This window comes from Pseudophryne corroboree, chromosome 3, assembly GCF_028390025.1.
Source record: "Pseudophryne corroboree isolate aPseCor3 chromosome 3, aPseCor3.hap2, whole genome shotgun sequence".
In the NCBI taxonomy this organism is placed as follows: domain Eukaryota; kingdom Metazoa; phylum Chordata; class Amphibia; order Anura; family Myobatrachidae; genus Pseudophryne; species Pseudophryne corroboree.
In genome coordinates, this window is record NC_086446.1 from 389,155,252 (window position 1) to 389,175,626 (window position 20,375).

Here is a 20,375-nt window from a genome sequence, read left to right on the forward strand (position 1 = left end):
TAGCAATTGGCAAAACCATGTGCACTGCAGGGGAGGCAGATATAACATGCGCAGAGAGAGTTAGATTTGGGTGGGGTGTGTTCAATCTGCAATCTAATTTGCAGTGTAAAAATAAAGCAGACAGTATTTACCCTGTGCAGAAATAAAAATAACCCACCCAAATTTAACTCTTTCTGCACGTTATATCTGCCTCCCCTGCAGTGCACAATGGTTTTGCCCAATTGCTATCAAAAATCCTGCTACGCTCAACTTGGAATTACCCCCAATAAGAGGTCCATTCAGACCCGAATGCAGATGTGGCCGTCAGTAATGGGGGGGGTGCGGTGACATTGCGTTGTGGGCTAAACGGGGACGTGTCGGGAGCATTTTCGGGGGAGACTCGTGACTTCACAAGCAGCAGCTCCCAAAAAAATGGTTCCGGACCAACGCAACGATCTGCGTCCATCTCTGAATGACGTCCTAAATCATATTCTCCCTGCCTTAATCTACTGTGAACAGATTGAATTTGTCCCTGAATTAATCACCAAACTACGGACAGTATAAGATGAACAATTGATTTGATCCAAATAAATAATAATTGTACAACAGCTCATTGGTAATTTATGACTCTTAAGCCCTGTACACACTGGGCAACAACACAGGACAATATGAACAACAAAATTTTTTTTTACAAGCTCTATCGTTCATCTCGTCCTGTGTGTATGGATAAATGATGAATGATGTGCGCACCCGTGGTTCCTTCTCATTCATCCATGATCTACCGAACATGCAGCTCAACTTTAACTATATTATTGAGCTTCATGTTCGAGGAGTGCGGGGGAGTGCACTGTCGCTCTCCCCTAATTAGAAATCAGCGACATAGTGCTGATTGCTAACTAGAGGAGGTCACGCAGTCTGTACCTGGCTTCTCCATAGAAATCTTTTGTTATATTGGGAATTTTGTTTCCAGCATTCCATCTCTTTGTTCCTCCCAAGTTGATTAATGGTTCTCCTTCAGTTCTGGTTATAATGGCACCCATCAGGAATGTCCCTGTTCCCATTGATATTTGCCCTTGTGATAGAGGCCCTGGCAGCTGGCTTATTCGATGTTTCAACAGAGCTCTAAGGAATGAAGCTGGGCAATTAGGAGTACGGATTTTCTCTATTTACTAATGATAATCTCACTCTTACACATCCCTGTGTATCACTAACATACAAACTTATTGGAGGAGAAATTTGTCCCATGTGAACAAACTGTTATGCTATCATGGCTTTGCTAATTAACTTTTTAGTATCATTTCTGCAATTCTAGCGAGAGCTGTAACCAGTACCATGAAGATTGCATAAGTACAAGTTGTAAAAAGCAAATACATCCTGATTTAACCTACTCTAGGTCTTTAAAAACATATGTAAGGATGTACATTCAGTTTAGTCTGTGCTGCTGTACATGGGATCTTATTTAAAGATGAACGCAGATCGCTGCGTATGCAGCCAGATTTGCATTCATCTCCTTACATGGTGGGGACCGCCCAGCGGGTGTGGATCATTAGATCGACAGTGTCTAGGTCAACAATGCTTCAGGTTACCATTCCAATCGTAGTCCACGTGTATGAAAAATGTTAAAAAAAGAAAGAAAATGGGAAAAAGTAATGTCAACCTTTTGACCCGTCGACCTAGTACATGTCAACCTAGAAACCCTGTCGACCTTGAAAACATGTCGACCTAGTGACTGTTGACCTATAGTGGTCGGCCTAAACATAGTTGACCTAGACACTGTCGATATTCAGACCGGATCCCCCGCCCACCATGTTTTTTTGTCAGAACGACTGCGTGTGACGTCATGCAGCTACCCCGAAATCAGTTCTGGCCCATCCCCGTTCGGAACACCCCACCCCCCCAACTCTGCAATGTTGCCCCGCCACGATTACGCATCCTTCCTGGATGCAGCTGCAATGTGTAAGGGGGTTAGGGTTAGGCACTAGAGGGGGGTTAGCAGTTGCCGCCACCCCCGAGTCATAGCCCTAGCTGCCACCCCCGGTGTCTTAGCCCTAGCTGCCTCCCCACTATCTTAGCCCTAGCTGCCACCCCAGGCAGGTTAGGGTTAGGTTAGGGGACAGGGAAGGGGTAAAATAATGACCCTGTCCCCTGTCGGCATTCTAATTGTCGGGATGCCAGTGTTGGCCAGAATCCAGTATCACACCCTTAAGAGTCAAGGGAGAGACACTGAACCTCACAATGTGCACCAAGAACAGGCTCTTAGCATGGCAGACTGACTACTGGCCATAGCATATTTCTGCCGTTGTCTTCAGAAATATGATGCCAGCACATTGGAGAAGACAGTGTAAAAAAATCAGGATATCTGACAACGGAAGTGGTCTGAAGAAAAGAAGGACTTAGTAGAAGCCCCCTAATTTTGTTAACACTCCTTTGCTCTAAACCAACACCTTTCCTGTGTGGCATCACGGAAAGATATGCGCTAATATGCAGATCTGCTCAGTTCTAGAATAGCTCATAAGACAATGCATTACTTAACCTAAACAAGCTATAAGTTTCTGCATGTATACATATGAAACAAGACTATAGTATATTAAGTCCTGAGGAAGGTGTGTCATCCCTGCAGGTTACTTATAAAGCCTGTTTATGGTATTGACACATTATATGGCTACTATCAAAGATTAAACATTTCTACAGCTATGTATTAAGGGAAATATTGCTTTGATCATTATGTATCCGATAGGAAGCATATACTGATTTTGGATTGACCAAAATGTTTGAGCCAATCCTTTGGGGTCCTTAGAACTCTCCTATTCTTACTGCCATAAATGTTGGATGGTATATATTGCTCACCATTGTGAGCATTGCAATGCAGTAGTTTTTTTCTTCACCTAAGTGTAGGGAAAAATTATACATATAATAATTGTGCTGCTCTAATGCTTTTGTTGATAACTGTAACAATGATTAAACTAACAATATTTGTTTACATACACTAGTCATATATACTGTACAAGTGAATAGTTCTCTCTATAAGGCATTTCAGTTGCTGCCTTCAGAAGCGTGTAGTACAAAATGTTGATATTCACAATGTCAACATTTAGAATGTCAACATGTAAATGATGTCAACTTGTCAACATTGGCATAATGTAAACATTGTGGATGTCAACAGTTGGCATGTCAACATAGCATTTCCAGGTGACTGGAGCCCTCGCACATGTGACAGATGACGGTGCACCTGGGGTCCGAACAAGCAAGTAATGTCATCGCATATGTGATCACTTTATTTCTTACTCATCACTGGGACAGAAACCTACCAGTGCCAGTGTCCCAGCAATTGAATAATGGTACATTTATTTTTGAGTGCAGACTGTAAAAATGCATAAACTTGCCCCTTAGACAGAAGTAAGGCAATATGCATAAATATGCTCACGTAGGGGTGATTTATCAAAGGGAAATGAGTCATATTGCTATAAAAATAGATGTTTTCACGGGATGATATCAGGATCTCAGCTCTTGGGATGCCGGCGGTCAGAATACGGACAGCGGGAACCCAACACCTAACATCCCTAACCCTCCCTGGTGGTGCCTAAGCCTAACCCTCCCCCCGCAGCCTAACCCTAATTCTCCCCCTCAGCCTAAACCTAACCTCAGCAAGCTAAACCTAACCTGTCCCAGCATATGTATGATCAGGATGCCAGCAGTCAGGATTCTGGCGCCGGCAATGTGTTCCATGTTGGGATCCCGGCATCGGTCTTCTGACCAGTGTCAGGATTTCAGCGTCGGGATTCCGATTGCCAGCATCCCAAACGCTGGTATAATGACTGGATCCCATTTTCACTGTTGATAGGGCTTTTTCCACCCTATATATGTGTGGATTATATTTTTGGTAACTTGCTGCCTCTAGTCTGGTGACATCAACTGAAATGCCTCACAGAGACCTATTATCATGTATATATGGCTACTGTACAAACATGTAGAGAGGGATGAAATCATTTTAACCTCTTCTACTACAACAAGAAAGGCTATCTCGATGCACAACAATAAAGAGAGGTACATGATTACATAACGCCCATGTTGACATTCTGAATGCCGACATGCCATACCACACCCGCCCAGCTTGTCCTAGCTATGCCACATATTCATATCTATATTATTCCCTGTTTGCCTCTACTGTCCAGTTCTGTGGCACAATGTGGAGACTTGCAAATCAATTATAATAAGAAACTGACTAAACAGAACATTTCCATTTGTTTCAGCGAAGTGTGTCACTGTTTGGGTCCTCCTTTTTGGAACCCTGATTTCAGAGTGGGTCCCCCCTGTCACAGAGAAATCAGAGGTGGAATCATTCAGTAAAGGAGGGCAAAAACAAAAATAAATAAAATGTATTTTATGTATGTTCATTATTGTGGAATTAGATCTAAATGTGTTTGTTGTTTGTCATCTGCCATACATTTCTCTGCTGTATTAAAAAAAAAGTAGACAGAGCATGATAAACTGCATATTATTGTTCTATCATCTGTTCTAGCTTGTAACTCATTCCTATATTGCGCTAGGAAAACAGATAATACAAAACACCTTGATTGTATGTGTTATGTTACAGACCACTGTCTATATTCTGTTAAAGGTACTACTACTAATGCTTTTCATATGCTGAACTCCAGAGGTCTCTGCAGTGTATTGGCTGACTTGGTCATACCCTTGTGGGTTCGACCTTCCTTTGCTCTCTTGCCAAAGTAAGGAGGAGGGGAGCGCCTGCAAGAAATCTTGGTGCTTGGCACACTTATGGAAAATTTAAGCTTGGGGTCCTTTGTGAAAAATGTATTGTGTAATTGCAAATGTAAAGAGATGAGGATTGTTAGAGGTGGAGGAAGTTAAAGAGAGGAAAAGCAGAATTATCTTAATAAACCCAGCTTGCAGGGATAAAACATGGGGCGGTGACAGGAACGTTCACATGCATTAATGGACTCAGCACAGTGCAGGAAGGAAGCGGAGCTCGCTCGGTAAAAGAGGTGTCAAAACAAGGTCATGCTGTAAAAATGAAGGCTGGGAGGTACAAGGGAAATGTGTTGAAGTATTACTTTACAAATAGGTCCAAGGAGTTATGGAACTGCTGATCACGAGGGTAGGAAAACATACTATAAACATTAACCCTACTGTTCTGTCTTCTGATCTAAAGTGACTACTGCAGATTTAAAGAACCACTGTACCTAAAATAAAAGTTGGTTTTATAAAAAGAATTGTCAAAAACATGCATCGGTATATGCCTAGCATTTACCACAAAACATATGTGTGGAGTCTGTATGTTCTCCCCTGCTTGTGTGGGGCTCTTCTGGGTGCTCCAGTTTTCTCCCACAATCCAAAAACCGCTGGTACTGCAGGATAATTGGCTTCTAACAACAACAAAAAATACACCTAGTGTGTATGTGTGTCCAAGTGATAGGGAATATGGATTGTAAGCTCCATTGGCGCAGGGACTGATGTGAATAACTGAAATATACTCTGTGAAGAGCTGCAGAATATGTGTGTGCTATTTAACAATGAATGAATGAATGAATAAATATTTGAGATAATGTGATAGTGGGGGGAATTAGTTTCCTTCATACACAGCCACTTCCTGCTTGTAATATCATTAAATGAACAGATACCTTTCTGACATATTTTGAATAAAATAAGTAATAGTAGATAACGGTAGTTTGCAGTTTTTGATTGTTTGACCATGACCTAATGCCAATGTGTGCAGTCAATATGAACAATCTCGTTCAGCAATGAATGAGAAATTGTTTATATCTCTCAGTGTGTAGGCACCAATGATGAACGATGTGTGGCCCCGCATTCATTCTTCGTTAGTGCCGGGTCATTTATGCCTGCAAGCTAATGTGGACAATATCGTCCATATTAGCATGCAGGGCTATGGGGCCAGGTGACGTCAGGGAGTAAAGAAAATCCCCACCACCACCCCCACGTCATCCCAGCCGCCGGATCGGCTGCCGGGCACCTTGGCGGCAAATCGTCAAATGTGAAGGAGGCTTAAGTCATAAGTCTTGTACCAACAACAAAAAACTCTGGGGTCTCTTAATGAAGCAGTGAAAAGTGTAGGGAAGTGAGCCAGTGGAGAAGTTGCCCATGAGCTCCTTCAAATAATTTATAGAATGCTTTTTATAAATGTTGCCATGGGCAACTTTTCCACTGGCTCACTTTTCCACACTTTTCACTGCCTCATGAAAGAGTGTTGGTTCAATGGTAGAAGTTTAATTAACTGTTTGTGTGTTATTGATATGAGCACCGTTTTATTGGGCTTATCATTGCTGGTTTCTCACATAAATTACGGGTAACATGGGTATCACTCTTTTTAAATAAATCTTTGTAGTATATTTAGAATGATCCTTCAGAGACTGCAAGCACCTTAATTTCTGTGGGAGTTTGCACATTCAGTTTACCTGTGTACTCAGCTGAACTGGCCGTTTCCACTAGACTTCCCATCCCCATTACACGACTGCATCTTCCCCTACCGGGATCGGTATGAATTCCCGACAGCAATTGACCGACGGTCAAAATCCAACAAGGTCAAAATCCTGACATGGACAAAATACCGACATTTAAAATACAGACAAGGTCAAAATACCGACATGTAAAATGTCGACAGGTCAAAATGCCGACATGAGTTTTACATTGGTTTTTTGTGTATGTCGACATAGGTCGACATGAACACCATGTAAGTGTACCGCTGCGCTCGCCATGCTTCGGGCACACTATTATATTCCCCCGCCAGGTCCACTGGGATGGTAAAGTATGACCAAGTCGGTTTCAATGAAAAAATCATGAAAAACTCATGTCGACATTTTGACCTGTCGACATTTTACATGTCGGTATTTTGATCCTGTAGGGATTTTGACCGTCGGTCAATTGCTGTCGGTATTTTGACCGTCAGGATTTTGATTGTCGGTAAATTGACTGCATTCCCCCCTACCTGCCTCCTAAAACATAATATTCTTGGTGAGAGATAGATTGTGGTGACCACCTGCCATATAGCATATCACTGAGTATTCCACAAGTTGTCCTTTGAGGCTATATCGGTCAGCATATGCCTGATTGCAAAGGTCTGTGATCTGTACCCTGCAATTCAAGTCCTACTACATCTACACTGGCAGACCCTCCAACATGACCCGCCCCACTAGGTACAAAATGCTCTGTTTGTGCACTTCACTCTTAATTTATTATTGCCATCACCTGTGAAGAAACAGCTTTCTTATCATTTAACTAGTTCAACACAGGTGATGGAAATCATAAATTAAGAGGGAAGTCCAGGAACAGAGCATTTTGTACCTAGTGGGGCGGGTCATGTTGGAGGGTCTGCACTGGGTGAGTATTACAATCGAATCTGCTGACAGACAGCACTGCAGGTTTCCCTGGGATCGGTGACCTGGCAATAACTGATTCTTTCCCTTCTCTTTCCCATGCATGCTGTGCATGTCCCTCACTCTGCACCCACTCAGTTTGCCCCATGTCACTTCCGTCCTTTTCCTTCATTCCTTTAGAATTTCAAACCCTTCTGCCTCTTTGTTCTGTCAGCAATCAAGGTCTAGCTGCACTTCTGTTACAAGTATAGCAATATTCACTCAAGGATTCCCAGTCACGTGTTCATCTAGTAATTAACCATACCTCCCAACATGACCCTCTCCAGGAGGGGCAGAATGCTCTGCTCCTGGACTTCCCTCTTAATTTGTGATTGACCTCACCTGTGCTGAAACACCTTTCTTATCCATCAACCTGTTCAACACAGGTGCCAGCAATCATAGAGAAAGGGAAAAGTACAGAAGCAGAGCACTCTGTCCCTCCTGGAGAGGGTCATGTTGGGAGGTATGAATTAACTGTTTAAGTTACTTGATTTGTTCCCCCCCCCCCCGCCCCCCTTTATTGCACCTAGTTCCCCTTATCATATTTTCCTGGGCAGTATGATTGTTCCCTACCTCCCTTACATTCCATCTCCCACCTTAGTGATTCCCCCCCCCCTTTTTTTTTCTATCTGTAAACATCCTAAATACAGTATAAACCATACTTGCCTACCTGACCCTCTCCATGAGGGAGAAAATGCTCTGTTTCTGGACTTTCCTGGTAATGTATGATTGCCATCACCTGTGGTGAAACACCTTTCTTATCAATTAACTAGCTCACCACAGGTGATGGCAATCATACATTACCAGGAAAGTCCAGGAACAGAGCATTTTCTCCCTCATGGAGAGGGTCAGGTAGGCAAGTATGATATAAACACTGCCCTTATCTCTTATGAGAGTACCAACTACACTATGGGGGTAATTCATACTTGCCTACTTGACCCTCTCCATGAGGGAGAAAATGCTCTGTTCCTGGACTTTCCTGGTAATGTATGATTGCCATCACCTGTGGTGAGCTAGGTAATTGATAAGAAAGGTGTTTCACCACAGGTGATGGCAATCATACATTACCAGGAAAGTCCAGGAACAGAGCATTTTCTCCCTCATGGAGAGGGTCAGGTAGGCAAGTATGGGGTAATTCCAAGTTGATCGCAGCAGGAATTTTGATAGCAATTGGGCAAAACCATGTGCACTCCAGGGGAGGCAGATATAACATGTGCAGAGAGAGTTAGATTTGGGTGGGTTATTTTATTTCTGTGCAGGGTAAATACTGGCTGCTTTATTTTTACACTGCAAATTAGATTGCAGATTGAACACACCCCACCCAAATCTAACTTTCTCTGCACATGTTATATCTGCCTCCCCTGCAGTGCACATGGTTTTGCCCAATTGCTAACAAAAATCCTGCTGCGATCAACTTGGAATTACCCCCTATATACGACGGACTCTCTGAAGTAATGCCAAACATTCTGGTTATTTAACACCTTTAAATGAATCATTAAGAGCACCCCTCCATACTATATAGTAAACCCTTTTTATTAAATTCGTAAATGTTAATTAAGCTTGGGGGCATAACTAATTGTTCGCAAGATTTTTCTTGCAGAAATGAATGCACTTAGGGGGTCATTCCAACCTGATCGCACGCTAAGTTTTTTGACTGCGGTGCGATCAGGTCAAAACTGCGCATGCGTATGCACTGCAATGCACATGCGCTTCTTACGGGTACAAAGCGGATCGTTGCTGAGCGATGGATTTAATGAAGACTCCATTTGCACAGCCGATCGCAAGGAGATTGATAGGAAGTAGGCGTTTGTGGGTGTTAACTGACCGTTTGGAAAAATGAAGGCGTGTCCATGCGTTTGCAGGGCGGGTGTCTGACGTCAATTCTGGACACGAACAGGCTGAAGTGATCACAGCGGCTGAGTAAGTTCTGTGCAACTCAGAAACTGCACAAAACATTTTTGTACCGCTCGGCTGCACAAGCGTTCGCACACTTGCAAAGCTAACATACACTCCTATAGGCGACGACTAGCTGATCGCAGCACTGCAAAAAGTAGCTAGCGAGCGATCAACTCGGAATGACCCCCTTAATGCGCCCAATTTCTGATTCAGGAGGCTAAAGAGCACTCTCGATTCACGTGCCATTCAATTGAAAAGAAAAATGCTTGCGCAGTAATTTTGGCTATTAATGGCGGTGTTAATTAGAGGGAAAAATAGTTAAATCAGCCTATAACTTAAAAAACTGAAAATAAATATTGGATAATAGTATAAATGTGTATTACTGGGCAAAAGCAAAATGTATGGGGCTCTTAAAAAGTTTCAGCAACAGTGGAAAATATGATAAAAGGCAGGTGTTTTTCAGCAAATAAATGTTCTATTTAAATGTAAGCGTGCATAACAATGCCTGTAAAAGATTTGCGGCTCATTTCATTTTTAGGCACTTATCAAAACTGGTTATTATAACACACCTGTAACACCCACCTGCAATATTACAAACACCTGCCCCATCCATACATTACCCCCATATGCTTGTCCCACATCTTTTAGCAGAATATCACCCCAAAATAACATGTCATTAATTATTACCCAAATTAAGATAAATAAAAACTTCTAATTTTCTAATTAATCATTAAGGGGGTGTTCCAAGGATTCTGAAGTCCCAAAATCTTTACCTTAAAATTGGGATTTTCCCCAACTTTGCACCCGCTCTGGTGCTGCAAGAAAAAGGCTGCATTAAATTGCAATGAAAATGAACGCAGCTAATGCAGACTAACTTAATCCAAAACTTGTCACGTTAACTCTTACATCGGGTTAACGCAGCTAAATGGATATACCCCTTAGTGCTTGATGTAAACATTTTATATTTTGTTTGTAGATAAGGACTGAATTTAAGATTAAGTTGCATATATCCACCATCATTTTGACTGCCAGTTAGGTTATTTCAGAATATACATGAATTAATTCAAAATGACACATAGGGCTGGGTGTAATGGAGTCCGAGATTGCCGGACGTGCAGGATGCCAGCAGATCTCGGGCGCTTTTGTAAAACCATGCCTTGTAAATGACTGCCCTTTTAAAAAAACCTCAGAGATCGGCCAAGATCCCACACGTCCTGCTAAATCAGACTGCATCGCGCCCCTGGTGTTTGATTGATTCACACGCTGACTGGAATGGCTGGTAATCCAATCAGATGATGCATGCATCTGATTGTGTATGCTAGCAACTTTGACTGCGGTAACTGTACCCTCTTGTCATATGACCTGAGCTTTGAGTGGTCAGATCGTTCAGCTGTTGATGTGTATATACATAAATGTTGCAATTTTGCAGAGATCCAGCCACAGCATGGCCAAGCCAAGCGAGCCTGTTTGAGAATGCTTGGTTGGCTGAGTTCGTTTGGATTTACTGTTTGTATAAACTGTATGATTACATATTTTAATCAAAGATTGTTCCAACAGCTTCCAGCTCAATGACAGCACTGCAGAACTCCACACAGCCTACAGCCACGTCCTCCCCAATTATGAAAGGTGAGCCTAGCAAATGTGCTAATAATTTTGTTACTGCATTATACATATGATATAGGTTAGTAATATAAGCAATCATTATCAATAGTGCCTTTCCACTTAATCGGAATGTAATATTAAATCATTTGTTTGTATTCCCCCTTATGTTACACATAATCCTGAGCTACCCAATGCTGCATACTATGCCCCCATCCCACCTCTTGCACGTACAAAGATGCATGTACTTTATTCTTAATATTATAATGTTCAAAGTGTTATAGGTGGTTATCACAGTATGTACATGTATTGATTGTACAGTACACTATGGGAGGTGGTAACAGAGGCGTCACTAGGGTTGGGGTCACCCGGTGTGGTATCTCATGGTGCCACACCCCACCATGGACCTCCTCCCGTATCACACCACACGGAATCCTGCCGGGGGGTGGTGATGGGGCGTCGACACCTCATTTGAGGGGTGTGGTTCGGACAACGCAGACATTTATAGACCATTTGTGGGGCGTGCCGCTGCGGCTGCATGATGGTACGCGCAGCCGCTGCGACCCAAAAGGTGGCGGCCCGGCGACTGCCTTCACAGCTACGCTGCGGAGGCAGAGGGCTACCCTTAAACTGCGAGCGCATCTCTGTATAGCAATTCGCTCGCATATCAGTGGGGGTGGGGGGGGGACCCGGCATCTGGGGCGGCCTTACCCTGTGCTTGGCGGCCCCCCGGCATGCTACAGAAAAAGCAGTTGTAGTTTTGCTACTTTTAGCAAAACTACTATGGATGCTGAATTAGGCCCAAAATCCATAGATATGCCAACAGTCAAGGATGCGTGCGTACACAGGCACACGCTAGCGGCCCAAACATTATTGCAAAACTTATAGGGAGCACTGCTTCCCACTACCCCTGATTATTCCCCAGCACCAGCTCCCCCTAACTGCTCTGGGCAGTGAGAGCATCGCTCTACCGCTGCCTGTGTCCGCATTTGAGGCGTTCTGTTTCTGTCTGATTAGTGGGAGCGTACTACGGTACGCTCTGCTGGGATAAACAGTCTGTGATGCATATGCATCGCAGGCAACGTTCTAGGACACATCTGTTTTTGTATTCCCCTCATTGAGGTAAAAAACAAACTAAAAATTTTTTGTTTTTCTGAAATAATACTGGATTATATTGAAATGAACCATCTGTTTGCTACATACAAATGGTACTAATTTCAATACAATCCACATTTACTTCAGAGAAAATAATATATATGTTTAAGTGACAGTGTATTTTTATGGAAATACTAACTTTATCAAACTTTCCAAACTGGGAGCTGAAACGACTGACAGCCAGCCAGGGAGTGACCGCAGCAGCCAGCAGGAGACTACAAGTTCAATGAACTGCGCACTGCATTACAGGTCCTCCCTATTGTAATGCAGCGGCAGCACTACAGAATACAGTCTCCTTCCACTTCTCCCTGCCAGCATTGCTAGAGGCGCTGGCGTGCGTGGTGACGTCACGAAGACTGACGTCACAGACAGTGCCAGATTAAGGTTCACATGGGCCTGGAGCTGAAATTCATAAAAGGCCTATTGTGTGCTGCCACAGGGGATGTGACTAGTGATGTGGGGGCCATGACCAGTGGTGTGGGGGTGTGGCCTGCATGATGGGTTGTATCAAGAGCCTTCCTTCAATTGCCCTGCCCCCTACACACTTAAATTTTGCAGCTTGGCATATTTGCGTCAATCAAGTGTGCCCACGACTAAGGTGCATGCGTGCGTCTAAGTACAAGCACCCATAGGAATACATGAGCAGCATACTAAACCGCAGCTCAAACAAGATAATGGGGGTCATTCCGAATTGATCGCTCGCTAGTTAGTTTAGCAGCCATGCAAGCGCTATGCCGCCGCCCACTGGGGAGTGTATTTTAGCTTAGCAGAAGTGCGAACACCTGTGCAGCCGAGCTCTACAAAAACAGTTTGTGCAGTTTCAGAATAGCTCTGAACCTACTCAGCGCTTGCGATCACTTCAGCCTAATCATGTCCGGATTTGACGTCATACACCTGCCCAGCGTACGCCCAGCCACGCCTGCGTTTTTTCAGACACGCCTGCGCTTTTGCAAACACTACCTGAAAACGGTCAGTTGACACCCAGTAATGCCCCCTTTCTGTCAATCTTCTTGTTGCCGTCAGTGTGACTGAAAACTTCGCTAGAACCTGTGCAAAACAACAAAGAGCTTTGTACCCGTACGTTGCGCGTGCACATTGCGGGGCATACGCATGAGCATATATTATATTTTTCACCTGACCGTAGCGCTGCGAAAATCAGCAGCTAGCGATCAACTCTGAATGACCCCCTATATACCGTAGCAGTGCCGTAACTAGGTATTTTAGTGCTATGTGCAAGAAATTACATTGGCGCCCCCCCATGTAAGACAGGGGCAGTGCGCGGCGTAGGCGCATGAAAAATATATAGGGGCGTGGCTTTATAGGGAAGGGGCGTGGCCACAACATAATAGCAATTCATACTATGGTGCACAGTAGTCTCCATTATTCAAATTACGCTGCACAGTAGCGCCACTACACCAGGTAGAGCCCCTTTTACACATTACAGCAGACAGCGTCCCCCTTTTTACACATTGCGGCAGACAGCGTCCCCCTTTTTACACATTGCGGCAGACAGCGTCCCCCTTTTTACACATTGCGGCAGACAGCGTCCCCCTTTTTACACATTGCGGCAGACAGCGTCCCCCTTTTTACACATTATGGCAGAGTGTGTGTGTGTGTGTGTGTGTGTGTGTGTGTGTGTGTGTGTGTGTGTGTGTGTGTGTGTGTGTGTGTGTGTGTGTGTGTGTGTGTGTGTGTGTGAGAGAGAGAGAGATACTTACCATCTCCCCGCTGGCAGTCAGGCTCCTCATGCAGCTACCTCTGTGCAGGCATCGGACAAGGAGGAGGAGGGAGGGGGACTGGAGCCGCAGCAGCGCTATTTCATTGGTAGTAAGCGCCGCTGCAGCAGCCCCCTCTCCTTCCATATTGGCTGCCCGGCGCTGCTGTGGATGCTGGGATGAAGGAACCGCATCCCAGCATCCACAGCAGCGCCGGGCAGGCCAATATGGAAGGAGAGGGGGCTGCTGCAGCGGCGCTTACTACCAATGAAATAGCGCTGCTGCGGCTCCAGTCCCCCTCCCTCCTCCTCCTTGTCCGCTGCCCGGCGCTGCTCTGTGCTCTCTTCTCCCTTCACAGCGCGGCGGCGCACACAGCAGAGGCGGCATGTAATGAGTCAATTTGACTCATTACATGCCGCTGGCCGTGCGCCCTCAGGGCAACTGCGCTGTGTGCCAAGCCCACTTGGCACACACGTAGTTACGGCCCTGTACCGTAGTATATATATGAAACGGCGCTTTAAGTCAAGACCTGCTATGATAAATGGAGCTGCTGCTATTACAGGGATAGTTAGTCCCTAAATACCAGAAAAGACATACATACAATAAATATAGCAGCGCTTGTTGATGAATAGTCACATACACAATAAAAAATAAAAATATTCAAATAACAAATTTAATTTAGAAAAAATGGGCTTACATAAAATCTTACAGGACATGCATAAAAACACCTTATGTATTGGGTATTCAAGCAGCACAAATGCAATTATCCGTTCCAGCTGGTGAAATGTGGTGTCTTGGTGGTGACATGTGGGGATATGTGGTGTCATGTGGTGAAATGTGGTGTCATGTGATGAAATGTGGTGAAATGTGGTGTCATGTGGTGTCATGTGGTGTCATGTGGTGAAATGTGGTGTCATGTGGTGAAATGTGGTGTCTTGGTGGTGACATGGGGTATCATGTGGTGTATTAGAGGTGACATGGGGGATTGATTGCTCGCTGTCGTTTTTTGCAGCGCAGCAATCAGGTCACTACTGCGCATGCACCGCAGTGCGCAGGCACATTGTACGGGTACAAAGCGGATCGTTGCTGGGCAATGGATTTAATGAAGAATCCATTCGCACAGCCGATCGCAAGGAGATTGACAGGAAGAAGGCATTTGTGGGTGTCAACTGACCATTTTCTGGGAGTGGTTGGAAAAACGCAGGCGTGACCAAGCATTTGCAGGCCGGGTGTCTGACATCAATTCCGGGACCAAAAAGACTGAAGTGATCGCAAGGGCTGAGTAAGTCCAGACCTACTCAGAAACTGCACAAAATGTTTTTGCAGAGCTCAGCTGCAAAGGCGATCGCACACTTGCAAAGCGAAAATACACTCACCTGTGGGCAGCGACTATGCGTTTGTACGCCTGCAAAAAGTAGCTAGCAAGTGATCAACTTGGAATGACCCCCATGGAGTATCATGTGGTGTCTTAGAGGTGACATGGGGTATCAGGTGGTGTCTTAAAGGTGGCATGGTATTTACTTGGTGGTGGCACCGATTAACCAATTTCTCATACACAACAACCGCAAACATATCCCTGTCCAAGAACCCATTACTGAAGCACCCCATCCCTGTGCATCCATTACCCCATCTCTCCCCAATTCATTATCAATCCCTCCTCCCAACACCCATTAGCACATTCATCCACCCACCGTCTCAGCTCCCCTCACACAGCACCACCCATACTATGCTCAAACAGCACCCATACTACGCTCACACAGCAGCACCCATACTACGCTCACACAGCAGCACCCATACTACATCACACAGCACCCATACTGCACTCAAACTGCACCCATACTACGCTCATGTAACCCTACCCTCAATACATTTGAACGAGAGCTGTCTATGTATTCTATTAAGGGATGGTTACCTAATAGCTGTGCCTCCACTCAAGCTATGTGTAGTATTTAACTACCGTTAAGGCTTGCTTGAGTAAGCCTGATCTCTATCCTTAGGGGATGATTCCCTTATATCATAGATATATTATCTAATATACCTGTCTCTTTCTTCCAGGATCTTCAGATCAACTTCCAGACGGACCAGACACACATGGCAAGTATAACACTTTAATGACCAGTACCAAATGGATTAAGTATACATTAACATTTCATCAATTACACATTCCCCTTTAAGTCATTAATCCATGCTAACCCCCGGTCAATTAGGCCTATACACAGTACCTGCATGCAATACAACAAATCCTTTTTCTTTTCAACACACCCTTAGGTGTTAGAGTGACCCGGGTACTCTTAATATGATAGTGCACTATAAGGGCCCATAAACTTCCTAAAAATAACAGCAGTTAATACAGAATGTCTGACACTATGTTTTAGTATCAACTATCAGTTCTCCCTTCAGTTAAAGAGAAAGATGTTTGGCTCAGTCTACTTATGGTAGCGATTACTTTCTCCTATAAGGTTACTTATAGTTCCTCCTTGGCAGATAACAGAAAGTATCTATTTAGCTCATATATAGTAACATCAACAGTTGATTACCAAGGAATCTGTATCCTTTCCTCAGTAAAAATGTTACTGTAGTTGTCCAGTATTAAACTAAACTCCTAAGAAGCTGGTATGATAAACCTTTGTTATGCTGCGTCCTTGTGTCCATTTGAAGTAGCTGATGCTTTCTATAGTTCAGAGCATATATAGCTTTTCGATTCCTGTATGCCTCAAATTATTGTTGTCTCTTAGGATGAGTCTATATTAAATATATCTGCAAGAGATGGTTTCTCTTATCATAGTCACAGCGAGCTCAAATCCTTTAACTTTAAAACTAATAGTCTCTTTCGTGTCAGTCCTTCTTACGGGTTCACGAATATACATATAACACAGTTGTATTAAAGTGCCACAAGCTAGTCCTTGAATCGGGATGATAGTCTTATCCTTTGTGGCTAAGAGGCTTTAACATTCATCCAATGTCACTGTAGTATGGCTACCTTTAATGTCCTTGACTCTAATTCTGCTAATTCAGGGGCATAAATACACACATTAGGTGGCAGCTTTAGGGTGTTACTTTCTATTTAGCGCTGCGGAACAATGTCTCTGGCTCTCCTTTGACTGATGTGATGCTGATATATGGGGGAGTTTTAAAACTATTTATGAAGCGTTAAACAGTTCAAGTTTCACTCCACTCCTCCTGTTACATATATATACCCAGTGCTTTCTACCTTCTCCTTAGCACTATGATTAAGCCATACATGGAACTGTAATTATAGGTCACTCTGACTACTGTGACCCATTACTACTGCTTAATAGCCATTATTGCGGCCTAGCCCTGGAGTCCTTAGTCCCAATATGAAATTGACTATGTACAATAGTCACCTATGGCTTGCTGTGCTTAGTGTAGGGGTAATATAAATGGCTGGATTATGCACTCACACTTCTACCATCTAGTGATGCTGCTGCAGGATGCTCCCCCGACTCCTCCCTTACACTTACAGCCACACAGAATGGAGCCTCTGCTGCTGGTCCTGGCTTCTTTGTTGTGGCTGTCAGAGTCTGTGCCGGTAATAGGTAGGAAGGAACCCTCTCTGTCTCCCTGTCACAGATGTGCCCTTCCAATACTGCTGGGTGAGTTGACTAGCGCTGATCTTGGGTTCTATGAACAGTTCTGAGTCTCAATGCTGCTGTCACCACCTTTACAGTAAGGAAGCCCTGTTCTGGCTACACACACTAAGCACCCTCCGGCCGCCGCAATGTATACCGCTCAGCTCTAATGCGGGCGACGGCCGGAGCAGCAAAAAACTATGTCCTCTCACCAAGGGATATGCAGTCTCTCCCTCAGCTACACTCACAGCACCTCTCCACCCCTCTCTAGTAGTCACATGACCCACTCTGAGGTGATGCCCCGCCCACTGGCAATCACCCCACTAGGTGATTGACAGTTAGGAGCACAAGGACATTAACCCTTTAGATACACTGTGAAACCATAAAATAAGCCTTCATTGTATTCACCACTACATTTACATCAATGTACATACAATTACATATATGTGAACTGTATTATTTACCTCAAAACATGCATACAGTATTACAACATCCATTAACTTTTATATGAATAATATATATGCTTATACTCCATTTTAGTCACCATATTATAACTACCTCAGTATAAGTGTTGTTTAAACCCTAAATCAGGGTTACACTCACACAGAAGCACCCATACTACGCTCACACAGAAGCACCCATACTACGCTCACACAGAAGCACCCAGCGGTGCAAGTGGACGGGTACGGATGGGTATGGCGTACCCTTAAGAATTTAGCCGTGGGTACGCCATACCCACGCCGACGGGCCAACACTCCTCACCGCCCCTCCCTCCGCTGCTCACCGGCGCTGCTGCTTGAGGGGAGGAGAGCGCAGCGTTCGCTCTCCTGCCCCTCAGTGTCTTCCTTCAAGTCAGCGCCGGCCCTTGAGCCAATCAGAGCTTGCTCACGGATGGCGCTGAATTGAAAGAAGACAGTGACACCCGCACTGACTGAAGGGCAGGAGAAGCGCAGGCTGCGCTCTTCTCCCCTCACACACACACACACACACACGATCAAGACACCAGCATCAGTAGCAGCGGTGAGCAGCAGGGGAAGGGGTGCATGTATACCTGGCACTGGGGGCATATCTGGCACTGGGGGGACGTGTGTACCTGGCACTGGGGGCATATCTGGCACTGGGGGGGACATGTGTATCTGGCACTGTGGGCATATCTGGCACTGGGGGGACATGTGTATCTGGCACTGGGGGCATATCTGACACTGAGATCATATCTGGCACTGGGGGCATATCTGGCACTGGGGTGGCATGTGGGGCATGTGTATCTGGCACTGGGGGCATATTTGGCACTGGGGGGACATGTGTATTAGGCATTGGGGGCATATCTGGCACTGGGGGGACATGTGTATCTGGCACTGGGGGGACATGTGTATCTGGCGCTGGGAGCATTTCTGGCACTGCGGGGGACATGTGTATCTGGCACTGGGGGCATATCTGACACTGAGGGCATATCTGACACTGGGGGGACGTGTGTATCTGGCACTGGGGGCATATCTTGCACTGGGGGGATGTGTGTATCTGGCACTGGGGCATATCTGGCACTGGTGGGACATGTATATCTGGTACTGTGGCCATATCTGGCACTGCGGGACATGTGTATCTGGCACTGGGGGGCGTATCTGGCACTGCGGGACATGTGTATCTGGCACTAGGGGCATATCTGGCACTGGGGGGACATGTGTATCTGGCACTGGGGGCATATCTGGCACTGCGGGGGACATGTGTATCTAGCACTGGGGGCATATCTGACACTAAGGCATATCTGGCACTGGGGGGGGTGTGTATCTGGCACTGGGGGCATATCTCGCACTGGGGGGACATTTGTATCTGGCATTGTGGCCATATCTGGCACTGTGGGGGCATATCTGACACTGAGGACATATCTGGCACTGGGGGGACGTGTATCTGGCACTGTGGCCATATCTGGCACTGCGGGGACATGTGTATCTGGCACTGGGGGCATATCTGACACTGAGGGCATATCTGGCACTGGGGGGACATGTGTATCTGGCACTGGGGGGCATTTCTGTATCTGGCACTGGGGGCATTTCTGTATCTGGCACTAGGGAACAATGTATATCTGACACAGTGGGGGCATTTGTGTATCTGGCACTGTGGGGCAATGTGTATCTGGCACTGTGAGGCAATGTATATCTCGCACTCTGGGGGCATTTGTGTATCTGGCACTGTGGGGCAATGTGTATCTAGCCCTGTGATGCAATGTATATCTGACACTCTGGGGGCATTTGTGTATCTGGCACTGTGGGGCAATGTGTATCTAGCCCTGTGATGCAATGTATATCTGGCACTGTGGGGCAATGTGTATCTGGCATTGTGAGGCAATGTATATCTGACACTCTGGGGGCATTTGTGTATCTGGCACTGTGGGGCAATGTATATCTGGCACTGTGAGGCAATGTATATCTGGCACTGTGAGGCAATGTATATCTGGCACTGTGAGGCAATGTATATCTGGCACTGTGAGGCAATGTATATCTGGCACTGTGAGGCAATGTATATCTGGCACTGTGAGGCAATGTATATCTGGCACTGTGAGGCAATGTATATCTGGCACTGTGAGGCAATGTATATCTGGCACTGTGAGGCAATGTATATCTGGCACTCTGGGGGCATTTGTGTATCTGGCACTGTGGGGCAATGTATATCTGGCACTGTGGGGCAATGTATATCTGGCACTGAGGGACAACGTTTATCTGGCACTATTGGGGTTGTATGTGTATCTGCCCCTCCCCCCCATATGTGTATTACTCCCCCATTTTCATTGGCTATGCCCCCATTTCCTTTGGCCATGCCCCATGTGACATTTGGCCACACCCACACAGTACCTATAAGACATTTTTTCTACTTGCACCACTGCACAGCACCCATACTACGCTCACACAGCAGCCCCCATACTATGCTCAAACTGCACCTATACTACGCTCACACTGCGGCACCCATACTACGCTCACTCAGCGGCACCCATACTACGCTCACACAGCGGCACCCATACTACACTCACACAGTGGCAACCATACTACGCTCACACAGCG

The 20,375-nt window shown here is 45.3% G+C and overlaps 1 protein-coding gene across 5 annotated transcripts in view; it reads left to right on the plus strand.

Annotated features, from left to right (window-relative positions):
- The window catches only part of RAMP2 (receptor activity modifying protein 2), a 79,304-nt gene that overhangs the window by 45,842 nt on the left and 13,087 nt on the right, over positions 1–20,375 (plus strand). For 3 of the 5 annotated variants that reach the window (XM_063960041.1, XM_063960044.1, XM_063960043.1), the window contains 2 exons: positions 10,821–10,889; positions 15,788–15,826. In XM_063960041.1, coding sequence (XP_063816111.1) covers positions 10,821–10,889; positions 15,788–15,826 — 108 coding nt within the window. Of the gene's footprint in view, positions 1–4,940; positions 5,096–7,275; positions 7,333–7,753; positions 7,831–10,820; positions 10,890–15,787; positions 15,827–20,375 lie in introns of those variants that run through there. The other 2 variants (XM_063960042.1, XM_063960045.1) reach the window with 2 other exon arrangements.